This window comes from Populus trichocarpa, chromosome 4, assembly GCF_000002775.5.
Source record: "Populus trichocarpa isolate Nisqually-1 chromosome 4, P.trichocarpa_v4.1, whole genome shotgun sequence".
Classification (NCBI taxonomy): domain Eukaryota; kingdom Viridiplantae; phylum Streptophyta; class Magnoliopsida; order Malpighiales; family Salicaceae; genus Populus; species Populus trichocarpa.
In genome coordinates, this window is record NC_037288.2 from 18,947,914 (window position 1) to 18,969,315 (window position 21,402).

The 21,402-nt window shown below is 33.6% G+C and overlaps 2 protein-coding genes across 2 annotated transcripts; one reads left to right on the top strand and one right to left on the bottom strand.

Annotated features, from left to right (window-relative positions):
- Window positions 1-2,483: 2,483 nt before the first annotated feature.
- Window positions 2,484-5,120, top strand: LOC7470397 (proteasome subunit alpha type-7). The gene is made up of 3 exons (XM_002305478.4): window positions 2,484-2,831; window positions 3,356-3,770; window positions 4,714-5,120. The coding sequence occupies exons 1-3, from the start codon at window positions 2,659-2,661 to the stop codon at window positions 4,873-4,875; spliced, it is 750 nt and encodes a 249-aa protein (XP_002305514.1). The 5' UTR covers window positions 2,484-2,658; the 3' UTR covers window positions 4,876-5,120.
- Window positions 5,121-18,333: 13,213 nt separating this feature from the next.
- On the bottom strand, window positions 18,334-19,789 carry LOC7453642 (myb-related protein 308). The gene is made up of 2 exons (XM_002306144.4): window positions 19,189-19,789; window positions 18,334-19,097 (listed from the first exon to the last, which is right to left on the bottom strand). Exons 1-2 carry the CDS (start codon window positions 19,449-19,451, stop codon window positions 18,554-18,556), a joined length of 807 nt encoding a protein of 268 aa, XP_002306180.1. The 5' UTR covers window positions 19,452-19,789; the 3' UTR covers window positions 18,334-18,553.
- Window positions 19,790-21,402: the final 1,613 nt, after the last annotated feature.

Genomic DNA, 21,402 nt, shown 5'->3' on the forward strand with positions numbered 1-21,402 from the left:
ATAAACGCGGGTTTTTGGTAAGAGTACACGTACATCACCTGGAGTTTTCTCAAAAATTTTCTCAAAAGAGTTTACTTCTTTATCACTGTGAACCACACATTGATCTTCCCCTTACCCTTCACCTTCATTGCTCTCCGCATGTCATCCATGTCCTCGTTACGTCTCACCTCCACTTCGTTCTCTTCCACCAAAGCTATTGTGTATTTCTAGGCACCTCTAATAATACGCCTACACAGTTCTTCATGTTGATTCTTCTCCCATTCCGCCAACATACATATACTTTGTTGTAATTTGCGAAATCAAAGCTGTTTTCATGTCTTTCCTTCATCTCGCCATCAAGATTCACCAGTTTTGGAAGTTATTTCTGGATCCTTCCTCCCTTTATTAACCTTTTGCCCCGCTTTGTACCTGAGATCTCTTGAAGCTCAAGAGTCGATTTCTTCTTGATGTTGTGGTCAAATAGTCTTTTCCAACAGGAGGAACAATGAACATCGCTAACATTCAGGGCTGTCACAAACCCTCAACGGAGGCACCACGTTTTCATTTCGAGCTGGTCCAATATCGCAGCCCAAAACATTTCTTGTTATCGTAAGTTTAATATCATAAATATTATTAAATTTGAAATAAATATTATTGCTATCGTAAAAAAAAAACATAGATTTGATTTGAAGTGTAAATTTAATTATTATTGTTATTGTTATTATTAATTTGGGCTTGACATCCTCTTCCAGACCCAAGAAACTTGAGGCTGGAAAAGGGCGTCTAACCCTAGTTTCTTAGGTGTAGCAGGGCGCAAACCCAAATCCCTTGGATCTTGCAGCCCTGGTTGACCCAAGTCTTTAGGGTCCGGCATTCGGATCCAAAACTCTTGGGACTGGAGTCAAGACCCAAATCTCTGTGGTCCGGCGTCAGCACCCAAGGCTCCTGAGTCAGGCGTCAGACCCAAGGCTAATGGGTCTTGCGTCCGAACTGAAGTCTCCAGACTGAAGTTTCATAGGTCTAGCGTTGCAACCAGACCCACGACTCTTGAGTCTGGCGTTTAAGAGGGGCTCAAAGCTCTTGGGCTTGATGTTTAAGAGAGGTCTAAAGCTCTTGGACTTGACATTACAGTCAAACCCTTTTAAACTTGGGTCGGGCAAATTTAATATTATTATTAATATTTAAAAAATTATTATTTGTGTTATAAATATTATTATTTTTATTATAATTAATAAATTTGAAAAAAATATTATTCATATTGAAAAACAAACATAAATTTGATTTGAAGGGTAAAATTAAAAATTATTATTATTATTATTATTAAATTTGAAATAAAATATTATTACTATTGCAGAAAAATCATAAATTTGATTTGAAGGGATTAAAAATTATAAGAACTTGGGTCAGGCGAGTTTAATATTATTATTAATATTATAAATATTATTATATTCATCATTATTATTAAATTCAAAAAATATTATTACTATAAAAAGAAACATAGATTTGATTTGAAAGGTAAAATCAATTATTATTGTTATTATTATTCTTATGCTTATTATTATTATTATTATTATTATTATGAATAGGGTTGGCTGGGGTGTCAGGCCCAAGTTTATAATAATAATAATTATTATTATTAAAAATTTTAAAAAATATATTATTACTATTGAAGAAAAACTATAAATTTGATTTCAAGAGATAAAAAACTATAAGAACTTGGGTAAAGTAAATTTAATATTATTATTAATATTATAAATATTATTATTTGTATTATAAATATTACTATTGGGCCTGACATTTCATCCATAGCCAACGCTCTTGGGTCTCGCTTTACGTCCAGACCCAAGGTTCTTGGGTCTGGCGTTGCAGGTTGGTTTTACATTTAAATCCAATACTCTTGAGTTTGGCTTCAACATTAGACCCAACACTCTTAATCTTAGCTTTTTTAATATTTTTTATGAAAAAAAAAAATTAGTTTGCGACATAACGCGAGCCACCTAACTAGTTTTATCTAATCAAGTAAAAAAAAATACACAACGCATAACTGTATTTTTTTTAAAAATAACTAAGGTCAAACCTATCAAATCTCAATGTAATTTTTTTTTAATATTTTAAATATACATGGACTGAATAAGAATTAAAAATATAAATACGAATAAAACAATAACATGAATAAAGAGATTCTTTTAATATCAATAGAATTGTGAAAAATAATAACAAAAGCTTCATGATTTTGAAGATAACCCAATCAAATCCCATATACATTTATAAAAAAATTAATTCAATAATTTTATAAATTATTTTTAGATTTTAATTATTGATCTTAATTGTCTATTTTTAAATATTTTCCATCAAAAAATTAATAATACTAGATTTAAAATGGAAAAATAAATTCATAGAATAACAAGCTGTGGCACTACAAAGATTAAAAAAGAAGTGGACTAATAAAAAAAACTTGATCAAGAAACAGAGCTCATAAAATAAAGATAAAATCACAATCACAAACATAAACATAAACCGCAGAGCAAGAAACGAAAAGAACTCAAAACAACGTCGTTCAAGCCAAAACAAGTGACTTGTCCTCTAAGTCGAATTATATTTTTCTTCAAAAACCCCGCAGATCTCACAGAGAAGCAAAGCAAAACCCAAGCTAAAACAAGAGAAAACTGAAGCCTAGCCATGGCTCGATACGATCGTGCAATCACAGTATTTTCTCCTGATGGCCATTTATTTCAAGTAGAATATGCTCTCGAAGCTGTCCGTAAAGGAAACGCTGCCGTTGGTGTCCGTGGCACTGATATTGTCGTTCTCGGTGTTGAAAAGAAATCCACCGCTAAACTTCAAGATTCTAGGTGATTTTACCTTTTTCTCGATTTTTAAGTTTTAAGTTTTTCAGGGGTTTCCTTGTTTTTTTATGTTTGTGATGAAAGGAGATTTTTTTTTAAGGAGAAAATTGAGTTTTAGGGTTTAATTGGGGTTGACTAGTGATTGATTTCTGGTTTAATCGTGATTAGTGAATTTGCTGGATTTAAATTAGCATTTCTTATTTGTATCTACTTGGCTTTTTACGTGGTAGTTAAATTGTTAACTACTCAATTAGTTCATTCATGAAGACTGTAAAAAAGATTTATTTTGGTTTGTTGTTGATGTGTGTTAGAATTTGGTTAATGAACATAAGTAATTTTCGTACTTCAAATCTTTTATATTGGCGTGTAGAGCTTATTGATATTATGGATTTTGTCGTTGCTAATTAGGTGTTTGTTTGATTTTACGCTGATCTGCAATGTAGTTGTTACGACATCTAGTGTCTTGTTCTGTGTTCAATGAGATTAGTTATGTGAATGTTATGTAATGTTTTTGCTGGTTATGTTTGCAGATCAGTGAAGAAGATTGTATCTTTGGACGATCATGTGGCACTAGTATGTGCTGGATTGAAGGCAGATGCCCGTGTCTTGGTTAACAAGGCACGGATTGAGTGCCAAAGCTATAGGCTAACTGTTGAGGATCCTGTAACTGTTGAATATATAACGCGTTATATTGCTGGTTTGCAACAGAAATATACACAGAGTGGTGGTGTGAGGCCATTTGGTCTTTCGACCTTGATTGTTGGCTTTGACCCACACTTGGGTGTCCCCGCTCTTTATCAAACTGATCCTTCTGGAGCTTTTTCAGCATGGAAAGCTAATGCTACCGGGAGAAACTCAAACTCAATGCGGGAGTTTTTGGAGAAAAACTATAAGGAAACTTCTGGGCAAGGAACTGTGAAGTTAGCTATCCGTGCTTTACTTGAAGTAAGTTTCTTCCTTTTTATGTTGGTGCCGATTGTAGAATGCATATGCTACAAATTGCCCAAGGATGCATATTGTTCCTTAGAATTGAACATGCATTCAAGCTAAATAAATGTGCACCATTTACAGTTGACAGATGTAAGATGATGCTTAGTAGTTGTTTTTAGACTTTATAGCAGCTGGCATTTATATTTAATCATCACTTGATTCAACTGTAAGTTATTACTTGGTAATAGAACATTTCCACTTCATATGATTGCTATCATACAAGTTGAATTGGTCCTAACGTCATTGCAAAAATAGTTGGGGTATAACTAGGTCTCATAGAAAGGATTGTTAACAAGTCTTTGCTACACAGCTGCCATGCATGCAGCTTATAACATTGTGGGTTTGGTTCAAACTCTCTGCATGAACTGCTGTTCTGACTTGGGTAACACTAACACTTATGATTGTTTAGTTAAATATGCATATTGTATGCCATTGCATCTACATCTTCCCCCATCATCATTGATGTTTTGACCTCTCTCTCAAACAGACACAATTTCTAGTTCTGTAAAACTTGTATCTGTTGTGCTAACTTCTTGATCTCTAGTGTAGCCATGCATTTTTGGGTTGTATGTGTAACTGCCATATCATTTGAGTATTTGGAACCGTGGCTGAACGTGAATTACGACCATATGATGGCATTTATTATTTGGTGTATCATATCCTCTATATGGCTTTAATTCAGTCAAAAATCTAAGTTATCTCAATGCATTTCTGTCGAGCAAAGAAAAACAGATAACAAAGGTGAAACACCCAGACCTGTCAAGATACTGGTCTAACCAACTGATACGGAATTCCTTTTATGTTTCTTCTCCTGAAATCTGAGCTGTTTCTCAATGTTCGCAGAGAAACCATTATACTTGCGTGTTTCTTACCTATATTTTGTGTTCCTTGGAATTAGGTTGTTGAGAGTGGGGGGAAGAACATAGAAATTGCTGTGATGACAAAAGACCAGGGGCTGCGGCAGCTTGAAGAAGCTGAGATTGATGCAATTGTTGCTGAGATCGAAGCAGAGAAAGCAGCGGCTGAGGCTGCAAAGAAAGCTCCACTGAAAGATTCCTAGACCTGCTGTAGTTCTCATACATCACCTTGTACTGTCCAAGTGATTTAGTTTCTTCATTGCTATATCACATTGGCTTGTTTCCTTTTGTCAGACACCTGATTTCAAGTCTCTGCCAGCCTTCATTTTGTGTTTCTTCTCTTATAGCCTCTCATTTGAAATGGTCACATCTGCTTTATGTTTCCTAGCGATGTTGAACGATTCGATTCATGCTATTTTCAAAGTTCTGCAAAAATTGGTACTTGATATATCCTCTTACACTTAAAAACTAAAAATTAAATTTTAGCAATTGGGTTCTAAACAATTAGTAAATGTTATTCAATTGATTTCGCAGTCCATAGTTTAGCTACTATATTGAGAATAAAATTAAAATTTTACTCTTTTTTTTAGTAATAGTGTGAAATTAAACTGAGGCAACGAAGGGCAATTAATCTTTCCTTTAATTTGTTCAAAAATAAATTTTATTATGAATGGATATGGGAATATTTTATTTTTTCTCTTTACTAGCTTTATGTGTAACTACAAGTATTTTTCTATGCAACATAGTAAAAAATGAATTTTTTTTAATTTTTATTTTTAATTAATATTTTTAAATTTTTTCAAATTATTTTTATATTGTTTTCGAGCCGACATTAAAAAAAAATTTATCAGTGACCTCGAGTGGAGTGTTATTATAGAAAAATATGTACAAGTGTTGGGACAGATGGTAAAATAAATAAATAAATAAATAAAAGAAGTCCATTAGGGTGTGTTTGTCTAGAGGATATCCTTTGAGAAATTGCATGAATAAATAAAAACACCAGAAGCCGCAGGCAAGAGTACGAAGCAAATTAAAGACTCTCTCCCAAGGTGAAGAGATGGTTTCGGGGTGGGGAAGAAGAGATGTTTTGTATTGGTTTCATTGCAATTTACAAGCATCCATTGCATCTGGTTCAGCCATTGTTGGATTGCCACTAGTTAAATTCACCATGTTTTTCTGGACGCGAAAAACAGCTTATTAGATCCATTGTAAAATAAAACTAAAACAAGTTTTGAAAAACTCGACCTGTTATAAAAATGCCTAAAAAATCTAATTAAATGGACATAATTCTAACTGTTTCTTTTAAAACAAACAAAAACTGAATTGAACCAAACAAAAAACCTATTTTTTCCTTTTTCTTTTCTTAATTCCATGAAGCGTTCAGCACAATTGTCAAACTCTGGAGGCTCCCATGGCCGAACAGTGTTAAATAATCTAGAAGATTGGGCTCTGTTTTTTCTGGCCCAAATACAGGAACCATTTTGGGAACAGAGTTTGTTTCTTTTTCTTTAACCCCCTCCCTCATTTATATCCCACCAAACACAAATAATATATGAAACTCCATTAATTGAGGTCATGATATGGATCATGCGGTTTTAATAGAACCATGGTGATTTTTGCTCCACTTCTGCGTTACAGATCCATGCTTGCTCTAACTTACACGGGTCCTATTTACTGTGTAATGTGAAGCCTATCATATATATAGTGCACACTGCACATGAAGCATACAAGGAGCAGATTTTAGGGTTGGAATGCCATGAAAAAACCAAGTACAATTGCTAAAAATTAAGAAGAAAACTGCAGCAATGCTGATGACTAACAGCTGCATCAAAGAAAAGAAGGTGGTGCTAGGCTGCTAGTGCTTCTAAACATGCTGTGTTTCCCGTCCCCCTCCTATAGGGTATAGAAGCACTTTACATCATTGACTTCCAAAATACCAAAATCCAACGCAGTCTCCATCACATTCTCCACTGAAAAAGTTGGTAGAAGTTAATTTAGAGTAATACTATGTTAAAATCCCTCCAAACCTAATCCCACACGTGATTCGAGTTTTTTTACTAGAAATTAGTATATGAACAGAAGGGGGTAACAAATTCAACCCGTAGATGCATGTTTTGGAGATAGCAATCACGACTTTAAGCGACCCATGATCAAAGGGCAATCGTGTTAGGTGACTTCTAGGATTGTTTAGAATTATAGTGCCAGCAGAATCATTCTGTCATTATTATATTCATCCTCGATAATTCTCCCAGCTATCTGACTGATCAAATCATCGGCATTGCTCTATATCTTAGTATTATTGTTCCATACATCTTGACTAAAACAAGCCCCAAATTTAGGAATCTCGAATTAGTTTTTTTTTTTTTTCCAAGGGTGAATCTCATACTAGTTATTTTACTATATTGTAAAAAGACAAATGATAAGATGGTGATGGCATTATGCCGGGGCGGAACTAGAATTTTTAGGCTGGGGGGCCATGGGTTGACTGAGATGGTTTGGGATGTTATGGCAATGGCTGACTAAGATGATATTAAATCAAATGGCAGAAGATTTTGTGAGTTTTGGAGGTGCCATGGCGCCTGTAGCTTAAGCCGTAGGTCCGTCTCTGATACTATAGGATATGCAGCTTTAACCCCTTCCAGTCCTCCATTGCTATAAGATATGAAAAGGGCTGGACTTGTCTATGTCAAGATTAAATTTCTTTCTCAATTTATTTTTATTAGTTATATAACTAATAAATTCCCTAATTATTTAATTTATTTATTTTTTTAAAAATAATAAATATACCGCACATACTAACATTATTAGAGTGTGTTTGATATTGCGGTAGCTGTTGTGGTTGTGGTTTGAAAAAAGTTGTTTTATAAAAAGTATTTTTAGTTGAGGTTGGTTTGAAAAAATAGGTGTTTGGTTAAAACTGTGGTTGAAATTGAGGTTAAAGAAAAAATAGTTTAATGTGTTTGGTTAAGAGTGCTTTTAAAATTGAGGTTATAAAATAATTTTAAAAAATATATATTAATATTGATGGTTTTTAATTTAAATATTGTTGATTTAACTATTGCTATTACATCATGAAATAAATCATACTTTATATAAAAAAAAAGTTATTGTTCCATTAAACTATCTACAATTCCATTACGTACAAAATTCATCCGACAAGAACTACAAAATTAGGTAAAATATTATCAGGAATAAAATTGAGATTACAGTACAAGTAAATTTAATTCACCTTAAACTAATTTTTGAAAAAAAACAAAAAAAAAAATTATTGTTCACGTTCACGTGAACAGTGCGAGTGAAATCAATTAACTGCACTGATTTTTCAAAAAAAAAAAACTAGTGGAGGCATGCTCCACTGTTCACTGAACAGTGGAGCACGGTTCTTTTATTTTAACACGCAGGAAGCAGCTCCTAGCTGCTTCCTTTTTTCTTGCGTTTTAAACGCAGCAGATCATGGAACCCATGTACAGTAACAAGCGTTTGTTAATTAACCAAACAGCTTGCAAAATTTGGCCGCAGGAAACGTGGACGCCACCACGTAGCCAAACGGGTTCTAACAGAGAAGCTAAAGGGTACGGGGGAAACTACTATTTACCCACACCATTACACTATGGATTATAATACACCGCAAATGCAATATCCACGGTGTATTGCTTTTTTTTTTTTTAATTTTTGTTATTTTTTTTTAAAGTAATTTTTTGTTTATTTTATTTTTTAATATTGTGGTGATTAAGAATTGAGTTTTATAATTTATTTTTTTTATTTTGCTTTTTTTATAGGGTTAAAGTGGTTTGCTGATAAAAAAGGAGTTGATATTTGAGTTTATTTAAAAAAATATCTCGGTATTGAATTGATATTTGATTTTGTGATCGTTTATTTTTATTATCATATAGTTAAATAAAAAAAAGTTTTTAAAAATAAATTATAATCCTAGTGGAGTCCATAACCCGGTTCACGGATTTGGCGTGCTAGCCCAGGTTACCCGATTCACAGGTTTGACAAGTTTACCTACCGACTGGATATGCTTTTTTTGTTTTTGGTCATTTATTTTTTTAATTATTTTTTTTATTTCGCCCTTCAATATTAGATTAATTAGAAAATAAACTATATGATTTATTTTTGTTTCTTTTCTACATAGTTATTTCAATCTCAAATAAATATCTAATTTAGGGTTAATGCTTAATTTTGCGAGCATTTATTTTTTATTATATAATTAATTAAAAACATTTATAAAAATGGTTATTAAACCCAATAGAATCCATGACCCGAGTCTCGGGGGACCGAGGTTGATCCAATCTGTTGTTATTTTGATTTTTTTAAAAAAAATATTATCATCTTGAAATTTTATTAAAAAATTTAAATTATATTTTTACTGGTCATTCATATTACCTTTAGATCCATTAAATAGACCAATTTAAGTCAGGTTAGCTCATACGTGGTTTAAATGGAAACTTGAGTTAGACATATAAGATATTTTAAAATTGATCCACTTGACTAGTTTAATAATTCTATATATATATAAAAAACTCTTTATACTCTTAACATTCCTTTTTTATATTTTTAAAAAATTGATTTAACCAAACTAGTATATATATAATTGATAAATTAAGGAGACTTCTGTTGGTAGAAAATTTATGCGCATAATTTATAGACCTTTGCGGAAGACTGGAACCTCGGAGAGACACTTGACCCGCTGATTATTCCATGGGCATCCTTGATGTGCAATTACATTTCCAGAATAAACCATCCATGCTCTTTTTCTTCGTCTTCTTTTCCAGAAAATATTAAGATTTATTTTAAGTCATGTGACATGACACGTCTCCTTTTCATTAACCTAATCCTCGTGGATTTAACTAATTTTGTTTTATTAAATACTAATTATAATTGGACGGCCAAGATCAAGTGTCTTGCAATGCCATCATCTCTCCATTGAACACGTCTGCATATAACAAAATAACTAATTGGTGTAGCCCATATCCTAATTTTCGAGAAGTCTCACTCATAGTCATATGCACATGACATTTGGTTCAGTGGTAAAAGAACTTCAGAGAACATACGCATTACAAAACCAAAAATAAATAAAAAATAGAAAGAAATATTTCCAATCTCTTATTAATATATATTTGGATTTTAATACACAAAAGAGGTTGATTAATGACATTTTACATTATGGGATCCCATTTATTTTAATATATTTCTAAATAAAATATATTTTAAAAAACAACTATTAAAAAACTCTCACACATACAGGAGATAGCATGGGCATTTGTTGGAAGAGATGGTTCAATAATGTATGGTCCTCTTGTTTAATATAAGAAAATGAGAGTGTAGAAGTCTAAATGAAAAGGGACAGGTGGTTTTGGGATCAATCACATCTACCCAGGAGACAATCACCTAACCAATACGATAGCTTGTACACGTGTTAGCCACACACTTGCTAGCCATATATATATATATATATATTATCTAGCCTGCCCATGCTTTACCATAGTAATGTTTATTAGTATTAATATATCATTGCCGCCTTAATAATTGCTCACACATATATCTCACCGAACTGTGTTAACTTTTCCTACCAGCTAGTGTTTTGCTAGCTTGCGCCAGTGTGCGCACCATCCCCATACCCTACCATTCCTCCTCTTTTGGCGATATATCATATTTTTCTAATTATCTCATCGATGCTACAATGCCTATGAACCTTAATTCTTACATCATGAGATTACTTTTCTGTATAGTATAATGTTTGCTATCTTGACTCTCACTTCATGTAATGTTTTTGTAATATTAATGGTTTTTTTCACTCAGAATCGTATTAAAATAATATTTTTTATTTTAAAAAAATTATTTTTGATATTAACTCATCAAAAATATTTTTATATAAAAAAAATTCAAAATATTTTTAAAACACAAAAATAAATATACACGTGAATTTATTCTTTGTACAGAAAAGTTGTTGAGAGCCATACTTGTCATAATTGTTCCATTTGGATGGTCTGCGGCATTTAACAGAGTAAAGGGTCACAAATAGTCGGGAGGAAAAAACAAGGGCGAACACAATTGTAGACTTTATGCAATGAAATTAGAGATTCAAACATGCAGATGGATCGATGTTTCGTCATAGAGTGGAAATGCTGCAGTAGTCTAATTGTATGCACAGTCGTAGACCAGTATCGATCAATTCTCGTGTTCTGCAAAAGATCAAATGGCACGAGGAGGTTGAAGATTTGAATAGGATTTTTGTCGTTGAATAACAGAGGAGTACTCGTGCTGTGTGATTGACTTCCATGGCAAGGTGTTTGGAACATCTAGAATATTACGACTTGAGCTTATTGATTTATATGCAGCATAGAAAAGAAAGAAATTTTGTACTAAAAAACAAACACATTCTTAGTGTAATTGTTGCAATATATAGGTTCCGTTATATATCTAATTAAATTAATAAAATTAAATACAAAACAATGATGAGCTAGCATATGCAAGTTTTAAACTAAGAGAAAACTTTTTATTCAAGAAAATATGTTAAAAAGTAAAGCTAAACTATTCTTCTCATTCAATAATTCAAAACTTTTAATGAGATGATCAAATTTGGGCTACGCATTTGCCAACTTCACGAATGCAGTTGGAGCCTTGAGATTTTGAAAAGCTTTCAACAAGTACAAGTGAAATGATGGTTCTAACCATAAAATATGTGAAGTCTAGTTGTCAACCACTTAGAAGACATCTACCGGAAAAAATCTATTCTCTCCTTTTTTAGAGCTGAGACCATGATCTCAATAGAAATTTCATCAAGATGATTATACCTTAAATGACAATAAAAAAAATATATCATGGTCAATGATTAGGAATGTAAGTTTCTTATATAAAAATTAAATTATTCACAGTAACGATGTCTTTTTTTCTCTGGATGATGTTTAAGAAAGCAACCTCACAACCTTTTAAGGATGGAATTGACTCAGTCTTTCTAGTGCGATTGCACAATTTACCTTGGAATGGATCAACTCAGTCTTCCCAGTGCAATTGCACAAATCATATTGAAAGGGATTGACGTGGTCACCCTAGAGCGATAACACATTTCTCCAAGAAAGAGGCAAACTAACTCAATAACTATGTTTTACCTAAGAATAACAGCACCAATCTCCCTCTCATTCCTAACAACTTTTCAATAATAAATTACATATTCATCCAGATTGATAGGAATATATCAGAAACCAAGATTTCATCTCGGTTCTAAGCAGGGGGCAAATCCCTTTTAAACATTAATTAAAAAGTTAGACAAAGTTTTAAATTTAAATTTAATAAATGTTTTCCTGAGTGTTAGTGTTGGACCTATGCATTGTTTCATAATTTCCTAAGGGTTTTTGAACCCTGCATGGAATTTTTAATGTGGGTGTTGGACCCACACCAATTGTTTAGGGAATTCTCTTAAATTTTTTCAAGTATGGGCATTGGATCCATATAAAATTCCAAAGCTTTTTCTAAGGATCTTAAGCCCCATATAGAATGTTTATTATGGGCATTAGATCCATACACATGAGTAAATAGATAAATGAAAAGAATCAAACTTTATAAAATAAAATATAAATATTCTTCATATCTAGCAGCAATAGCCATAACTGGGAACACATCCGCAAATTTAAACACTAAGACCGGATGAAAGATGATATTAGAGTCTTCATGCATTCCTCTTGATTGATTGATTGAAGAAATAAAGATTGGATATGGAAAGAAATATATTGTCCCCAACTATTTCAGTCAAAGCTGTAGACCCCAAAACAATTCATGAAGCTCCTCGAGAGAGAGTTCCTTAAAGCCTTCGATTAAGCCTGAGAACTCTGTGCATTTTTCTAGTCGCAAAAAGCTCAGCCATTAGACCATCTTAGATGGTCTTCACCTCAAAGATCTCCCGCTTTAGGGAATCCACTTGATTATAGGCAACCTAAAGCAATTTGTCATTAGATCCCAATTGAAAGACAATGTCTTGTATTTGTTCCTTTAATAATGAATAAGCCACCTTAAGACTCTTCAGTTCAGCCTCTACAACATATATTTTTTTTAGTGTAATACCCCAAAATAAAAATAAAATGGATTTGAAAAGTCAACGGTGTCATTGTGTGCATTATTATAGGTATTAATGATTGATGGGAAAATTGGACACTTCATATGATTAAATAAATATATATGTTGTCAAAAGAAGAAAAATAAGAGAAAGAGTTAGATTTGTAGACAGTGAGAACCGAAAGATGAAGATAGAAAGAAGGAATAAGGAATAAAAAAGAAGGAAGAAAGGGAAAAGGAAGTGAAAGTTAGAGTCAAGGTTTCCTAATGTAAGATATTGATGTTATTTTTTTTATGCTTGAATATGTTGGTTAAGTTTGATTTTAGAGTTTGAATGTTTTAAAAGGTTTAATAAATGTTTTATGGTGTTAGTTTGGCTTAAAATGAACTGATTTGAGAACTGGAATTATAGTTGTTTGAGGAACTTGCCGATTATCTTTAGATCTATAGTTTCGAGGACTAGCAGATCGGGATTTTGAAATCTCAATCAACCGATTGGATTGAACCAGTCAACCAGTTGGTCTATTTTGGTTGATTGGGGGTTTAATCAGTTTTGTTAGGTTCGATCAATTTAGAATATGCTTGTTAAAGCTGGAAATTAAGGCAGAGAAAATCCACCACATGAGCCTCTATAATCAAGACCGGAACACCAAACTCTATAAGGGTGGACACCCTCCTTCACTTAAAGTGGGTAGCAACGCCCGCAATCACTTTAGGGGGAGTTAAATATGTTTGACTCTTTGCTAGGGGAGTTCAAATGCCCTCAACTTTATTTTCTGCGGGAGTTCCAGCTCCCACTGTTGTTTTTTCATGAATAGAGCCCTCGAAAACAGAGAGTTTATAAAAAATGATGAGGTATTCCTCCATTAGTTCTTTAACTCCATTTCCAACCACAAAAGGAGACAAAGATTTCCCTAGTGAACTCTCTTTTGTAGACCTCATTAAAGTTTCTCCTTCAGTTGTTAGTCCTGCATAAAAAAAAAAAAGATTTTAGTAATAAACTTAGCAATAAAAAGACAAGAATAAGGAAGCTACATATTTTGCAAAATGGCTTAATAATATCTTTTGGCCATCCTATTGACTTTATACTTAGTCGAAGTTGAGGCTAGTGCAGCATATATTTTCTCCTCGTCTAAGCTCAAACAAGACATGTTGTTTACATCGGGAAGAGAAACCTTCCAATAATGAAAACAACCTCAGATTTGTTGCATTCCACCTCTAGGATTGACTGACCCACTATACCTTACTATCAGCCATTTTCCCCTCCATTTCTTGACATGTACAGGCTTCCCACAGAGAGTTTTATTTATGTCTCTTGTGGGCATGTTGGCTAATGTGAAAAACCAACACATGTCATTGTCATAATCAGTGTCAGCAACCAAATGGTAACAACTTCTGAAGACATTAATTATAGGTTCAATTCCAACAAGCCTAAAAAAACTTATCAAATATGAACAAAGTGATAACTCATTTAGATGTAATTGGCCTGGACATAGCTGGTAGTATCTGGACATTTCCCCTATAAATCCTTTGAGAGGGAAGAAATACCTCATCACATACATGCAAAAAAAGTTGTAATCTTAAAATGACTCTAAGAAGAGCCCAAGGTTTCCCAGCTGATACGTTCAATCTGGTTAGGTATCTAAGTTGTGTACTCTCTTGGCTAAATACGAGAAACAAACTTTATATCTTTAACACCTAAAATGCTATAAACGTCATCCTTAAAGGTCTAAGGTAGCCTCCATATCTTTTAAGATTCTCTAATAATGGTGAGAGAAGAACTTCTATGAGGAGAGCTACTCTCATCCCTACTAGATATGGACATCGAGTTATCAACCTCTCTAATTTTGTGGCCCATTATGATGGACCCCATGCCCCTTGCCACTTCTCCTAATCTTAAGTTGGAACCTGAACTCCTTTTCAGAAATAATGACATCCCTCTTTTTAAAGACATGTCTAACTTTTTTTGGGTTCATGTTTTGGTTTAAAGCGGAAAGAGAAAGAAGCCGGTGGTGGAAAATACCTAGAGATGAGTTTGTATCCTTGGATTAGAACTAAAATAGTTAGGGGTTTTCAATAGAGTAGTTTTTCATAAATTACAGAAAATAAAAGAAACAACAGAGGCAAAAACATCTAGGGTTATAAAGGAAACATCTTTATGCCCTCACCATTAGATGAATGGATTTTCATGTCTTCTCAAATCTCCAGAAACTCTCTCAAATACTACATTAAATGCAAGTAATCATTATGTTTCCCAAGAGTCACCTCTTTCAATAAAGATTAGCCATCTAGCCATAAGAATCCTAACAATTCTATGTGAGACAGCTAAATTTTATAGGAAAGGTAAAAAAAGTTTCATTTACTACTAGTAACCTTTCAAAATCTTTGTGTAATAAATACACAAAAACTTGGAGGGCTACTGATGGATCAACATGTTATGTTCTTTTTTTTTTATCCTCATTTAAAAGAATCAGGGCTCGAGTGATAACCTGACATCTTTGGGTTCGGTCAAGCGCTGAGTCCAAGCATATGTGAGTCTGGTAAATTACTAGAACCAAAATCCTTGAGCTTAACCAAGCACTGATTCCACATACTTACAGAGATATTTTTCTTCTGAAAAAGTCAAATATTTTCTCTTTGGTAAAGTCAAAGATATTTTCTTTTTGATAAAGTCAGAGATGTTTCTCTCTTTGACAATTAAGGATTAAAAGGGTAAGAAAATAGGCTATAAAGACCCACTAGATCTTTAGAAGTAGGGGTTTTGAATCTCCATTCTTCATGGCTTATTTATTTTCAAAGTCTTTAAAATATCATTATATTTTCTCTCAAAAGGATACTTACATAAACATCGAAGAGTCCTCAAATCTATAAAAAATGACCTTTTGCAGGTTTTAAGCATCAACCCTCGGCCACCTTGGCAAGAGAATGAATCGGATTACTAGAATGAATTGGATTGTTAGAACCAAGAAATTAACTGATTATTTAATATATAAGCATTGCTCTCAAGCTGTTTGGATTTTTAGAACATCATCAAGTTCAAATCACAATGAGCTTGTAATTAAAAATGAAATTCTTATAGACTTTCATTAAATTAAAGAAAATGATTTATTTTTTTTGCGTGAAACTAATTAAAGGATACATGCCCATAAATAAAATACAAAAATATAAAATAATGTGGAAGCATATAGATAGGAGTGATTATAGAGTTCATATTTCTAACTAGTGCATTTTAGGTTTGTTCCATGGAGAAATGGCTTTGGACTTGCTTACTCTTTTTTTTTTATGGTCTAGATGTTTTTAATGAATCCTGATTTATCCTTAGAAACAATAATGTCTTGCACATATAAGGAAAGAAAACTCAATCTTAAATCCAAAGATAGAATCTATAATGAAAAGTTTTCAAAATTCAGAAGGGCCATCTTGCCATGCCTGGATCTTGATTCCATTGCCGAATATCTTTCTAAAATCATTGTTCTCGACATATTCTATACCAAATTGTTTGATTAATAATAAGGAAAAAAAAGACACAGAATCATAACTATACTTATTGACAATTTACCCTTGTTTGTGAGAATTACCTTTGAGTGAAATTTTCTTTTTAAAGCCCTAGCTTTTCGTATGCCTATACCTTTGATAATGTGATGCAAAGATATATCTCTATCCAGTTTCCTCACTAATTCAATCCTCAACCGTATCTACATGTTCTCGTCCCTTTCTTCACACCATTTTAAAGTGGGATTTACATCTGAAACACATGACGAAGGCAATCTCTTTAATAATGGAGCATTTGAGGGTCATTTGGGAAAGGCATGGATCCAGAAGAAAACTTGGAGGGCCCCTTCAGAAAAGGTTATGCATGTGATGTTGGTAGAAGTTGAACTATTAACAAAGGTAGGACAATTATTACACTACCGATAGTGAGTGAAGCGATGAGTTAATGATTATAATAATTATAATAATAAACTTCAGCCGTATAGTATAATTTTCTTGGCAGAGTAAGAGAGGGAGAAGCCATGGAGAGAAAAAAATCCCATGGAAGCTTCTATTGCCTCTACCTAACCCCTTTGAAAAAGAAAAGGAAAAAAAAAAGGGTCAATAGTAGAAAAGAGGGTACCTTTTCTGTATGGGAATGGCCATGGTGTTTGTTTTCCTTTCCTTTTTCTGCAAGGATCAGTAGCTACCACCAGATGGGCACTGATCATCCTCATATCTTTGAACTAGATTTTCTTCATTTGACAGGGCTTCAGGAGTGAGGGTTCATCTCTTTCTTCTTTGGCGTTTCTCTCCCGTAATTAATATCTTTCGATTTTTAATCATACTAAAGTTATTTAATATATATTGGCTCAATAATACGAATACTGTTGTTTTTATTATATGGTAGTTAAGCAAAGCCAAAATAGTGAAAGGCAAAGTACTTTGGGACCCCAGTGACATAATTCGCATTGAATTGATGTAGCTCGTGGCTTTGCCATTTGGATGATGGGCGCTCCTCTCTTTATCAAGGAATTCGTAAATTTCAGCTATGGAGAATTGGTCTAGTCCATTTATTAATTTTGAGAAAAAAATAATAATCTACAAACAAAACATATATATCAATATATATATATATATGGCGTTTTCAGAATTCATGGCGAGTTGTTCACACATGAGTTCCCAAAAGATGCATTCGGGATTCCAAGATCCCAGCATGGATGGATCATGCCCTTAATTCCCACTAGTGTGTAAACAAATTCCAGATGAGTTAATTATTAGCAATAATAAATTAAGTTGAATATTGTTTGATAAAAGCAAAACAAGTTAAGTGATTTCTGGCTTGATTGATTGAACTTTTTACCTAATAAAGTTTCAATAATTAATTATGAACTACAATCCATATGTTAGAAGCAGCATTTTATTTAATAAGGCATGTGAAGTCAACAATAATTTTGCGCCTCCTTCAACTTCACCGGATTGCCCAGCTGGTTCTTGCACTCCTTTGATAAATCATGGAACAAACCCTAAATAATACCTTATGGTGCTTGATTCGAATGTAAAGAACTGATTCGAGAATGCTTCGAAAACAATCTAAAATAATGGTACTGATCCGAATTAAACAAAAACCATTGTTAGGGTTAGGGTTAGGGTTAGGGTTTGATCCGTATTCAATTGTGCAGTGCAGTGCAGCTGGTTGGATCATGGGGCTTAGATAATCAAATATTAGGTTGGTAGAGTTGGGTGGTACTACGGACAGTTGTTGGTTCCTCTACACTTCTTTTTTATAGAGTAGGGTTTCTGTGCTTTTATTACAATATAAAAGATGGGTTGCCCACCACTCCCATCCTCCTCATTTCTCCTCCGCTCACAGCTTATCCATTTTCTACAAAAGAAAATCGAACTTTTCCAATAAAGACAAGCCCAAAAAAAGAATCTAAATCGGAAAAGAAAAAAAAAATCATAAAAAATGGATCAGAGTAGTAGTGGGCATGATAAACTTTCAGAATAATAGCAACGACTAACAACATGAACCTTTTGAACATCTGACATAGCCCAACTTTCCCGGAAAAAGAGAAGGAGAACCGAGGAAAGAAACGAAATCATGAACATGTCAAAAGCAAGTAATATCTCGATGAGTGGAAAACATTCACCAATTTTAATGATCACTAAACTGTACAAATAGTGTATTCATACAAATTAGAGATTAATTAGGAAAAATAAAAGATTAGAGATTAATTTAAGAGATTTTCAATCTAATAGCAATCCCGTTTATCATTTCTCTCCGTTCTTTTTCAACTACAACATCAACATTAATTAGCTCCAAGTATCTTTAATCATTTCATCTCCAAATAATCATTTCATCTCCAAACCTCTATAATCCAACACACCACTTTTCATCCCTAAGAAGTCATAGCCAGTTTTGGAGCCAGCACTACTGCTGCTTCCAATAGTACCCACAATGACACTGCAACTGCAGTCCTTGCTGTTTTGTAGCCCCAAGCTGCAAGCAAAACAAAGACTTGTACTTCCTCCAGTTTTGAATGCCTGGTGACGATCAGGCTGGTTTTGGCAAGGAAGGCTAATTCTAAGTTCAAGATTCAAGTCTGGACACCTTTCTTGAACTGGGGTTTTCTCTTCTTTGCATATAAAAGCAGCTGCGCTAATTATCTTCTCCTTATTACTTTCCTCTTTAACAGAACTCAACGACTCTTCTTTAACTGAGGTAGTAGTGCTGAAAGATATTGTTGTTGAAGCTTCTTGGGCTGGTTCATTGAGTGGCCTATGAGTCGCAGGATCTATGCCTCTATTCAAGAGCTTCCTTCTTATATGTGTGTTCCAATAATTCTTTATCTCATTATCTGTTCTCCCTGGTAACCTTCCGGCTATAAGTGACCATCTACAACAAAAATAGCAGACACCATTAGCATAAAATATTCAACCTTAGCATAAAGGGTTAGTTTTTTCAATTATTACTCAGCTAGGCTTACTTGTTGCCGAGGAGACTATGGAGTTTGATAATGAGCTCATCTTCTTCTTCAGTAAAATTGCCACGTTTAAGGTCAGGTCTTAAATAGTTGATCCAACGAAGTCTGCAGCTCTTGCCGCATCTTAGAAGGCCAGCAGCTTTAGGAAGTGAACGCCAGCAACCTTCACCGTGGGTTCTAATGTAAGCAATAAGGCGATCATCTTCTTCCTTAGTCCATGCGCCTTTGTTTGTATGAGCTTTTTCACAGCAAGGAGACCTTCCCATTTCAGTAGGATTTACAAGTAGGAATGGTAACCTCAATGTTTTTGGTGCGTCTTTTCTTTTTTTGACGGGCGTGCGGTACTGTTGTGGTAGAAATGGAGGCCTTCCTTCTTCTTCTTGTTGCTAGAACATTAAGGCCGGCCCTTGAGATTACTTGAGAAGTGATTTTATAGGCATTTGACTCTTTGTGTGTGTGTGTGAGAGAGAGAGAGAGAGATAGAGAGAGAGAAGGAGAGAGGGAACTGGCCCTAATTGCTTCTAGATGTGAGTTGGTGAGACAGGTTTGAGAGAGTGGCTGGTGGTATCTCTCTTGATGATACTACTTGATGATACTCGCATCAAATAAGGAACATTAAACTCTAGGTAACCTTCAGTTAGGTGTAAAGTAAGTTCATATTTAATTATAGGCAAGACAAAGTGCGGTATCCCCCCGCTTTTCATAACCGCGGTTCCGTTATTTTTTTAATTTTATTTTTAAATTAGTTTTTTTGTTATTGTTTTGATATGTTATATTAAAAATAAAATTTAAAAAAATATATATATTATTTTAATATATTTTCAAATAAAAAAACACTTTAAAATATAATTTTTATCAGCCTTCCAATCACCCACTTAAACTCCGGAAAACTCTTGATTATCTAAGTTTATAAGTTGCCTCTCAAATCTTCCCCAACTCACTAGACAACACATGTACCAGAATTCACGGACACCCCTTAGATTTATATCCTTATTGCTGTTGGAACTGACACCAGTGAAGGAGTGGATCTGTAGCAAGGTCCAGTTTCGTACCTTTTCTATGACCGATAACCTTGCTTCCATGATTCTTGATTATCCAATTTATCTCGCAATTAAAATATTGGTTACATCATTCTTCTTCTTCTTTTTCTTTTGTAAAAAAAAAATTATAATCGTGACTTGTAAGTAATGAATCAGTATTTTTTGTTTTTATTTGGATCTGTTTTTTAAAAAAAATAATTGAAGAGAAGTTGATACTTATTATCTTTATGCTCAATTAAATGCTGATTTTGTATTCTTTTAATTAATGTCAAAAATATTTTATTCTAATAAATTAGAAATATTTTATTTTAAAAATTATAGATATTTTGTTGAAGCTACAAAAGAGGGGGAATATGGGGTTCAATTTTTCTCCACAAGAAATAACATATATATTTTAGGGTTTTTTTGTAAATTATAATTTTTTTCTCTTTCAAATGATACTCATCAGATTCATGCGTGAGAGAACAAATGAAGTTCGAATTTGATAATTTTGGTTCGGACTGTTTCCAAGGCTCAATGATGGAGTTTTTTAAAAACTCAAAATCCATTAAAAAATCCACTGCTTAAATGAGTAAATATTGATTTGATTTTAGCTCATTGTTATAGAAGCAAGTCTTGAGACTAGTTTAGGTTTAAAAAGGTCAAGTTAGGTTAATTGTTTTCAGGGGATGTAAATCATACTTCTGCCGAGTTAGTAAGTTGGTTGTGATGGATATTTTGAAAAGAAATGCTATAGTGGCTTGGCAGTTCTTGAGATATTCTTGTGTTTATAAGTGTGCATATGGTAGTTGTGGTTCTTTATTCTATTGGTACACTACACTATCATGCATGAGAGAGAGAGGGGGGGAGGGGGGGGGTTTCTAGAAAAGTTGGAGGTTGGGTTCAAGGGAAGATGATGAAAGAAAAGGGAAGAATAGGAAAAAAGATAAGAGTATGAGTGTGGTTGTGGTTGTGTGTGCGCTTTGGTTCACCTTCCACTTTTTCTTTTTTCTTTCCCTGACCTTGTGGTGCAAGTTTAGGCAACAAGGGTGGGCTTAGAGATGGGAACTGGGAAGGTTGATTCACCTTTTTGTTGCTATTATCTCCCCTCCATTTTGCATATTGTTTGTTACCCACCACCACACAGTCTCTCTCTCCCTCCCTCCCTCATCATGAAATCCAAGTGGAATATTTTTAA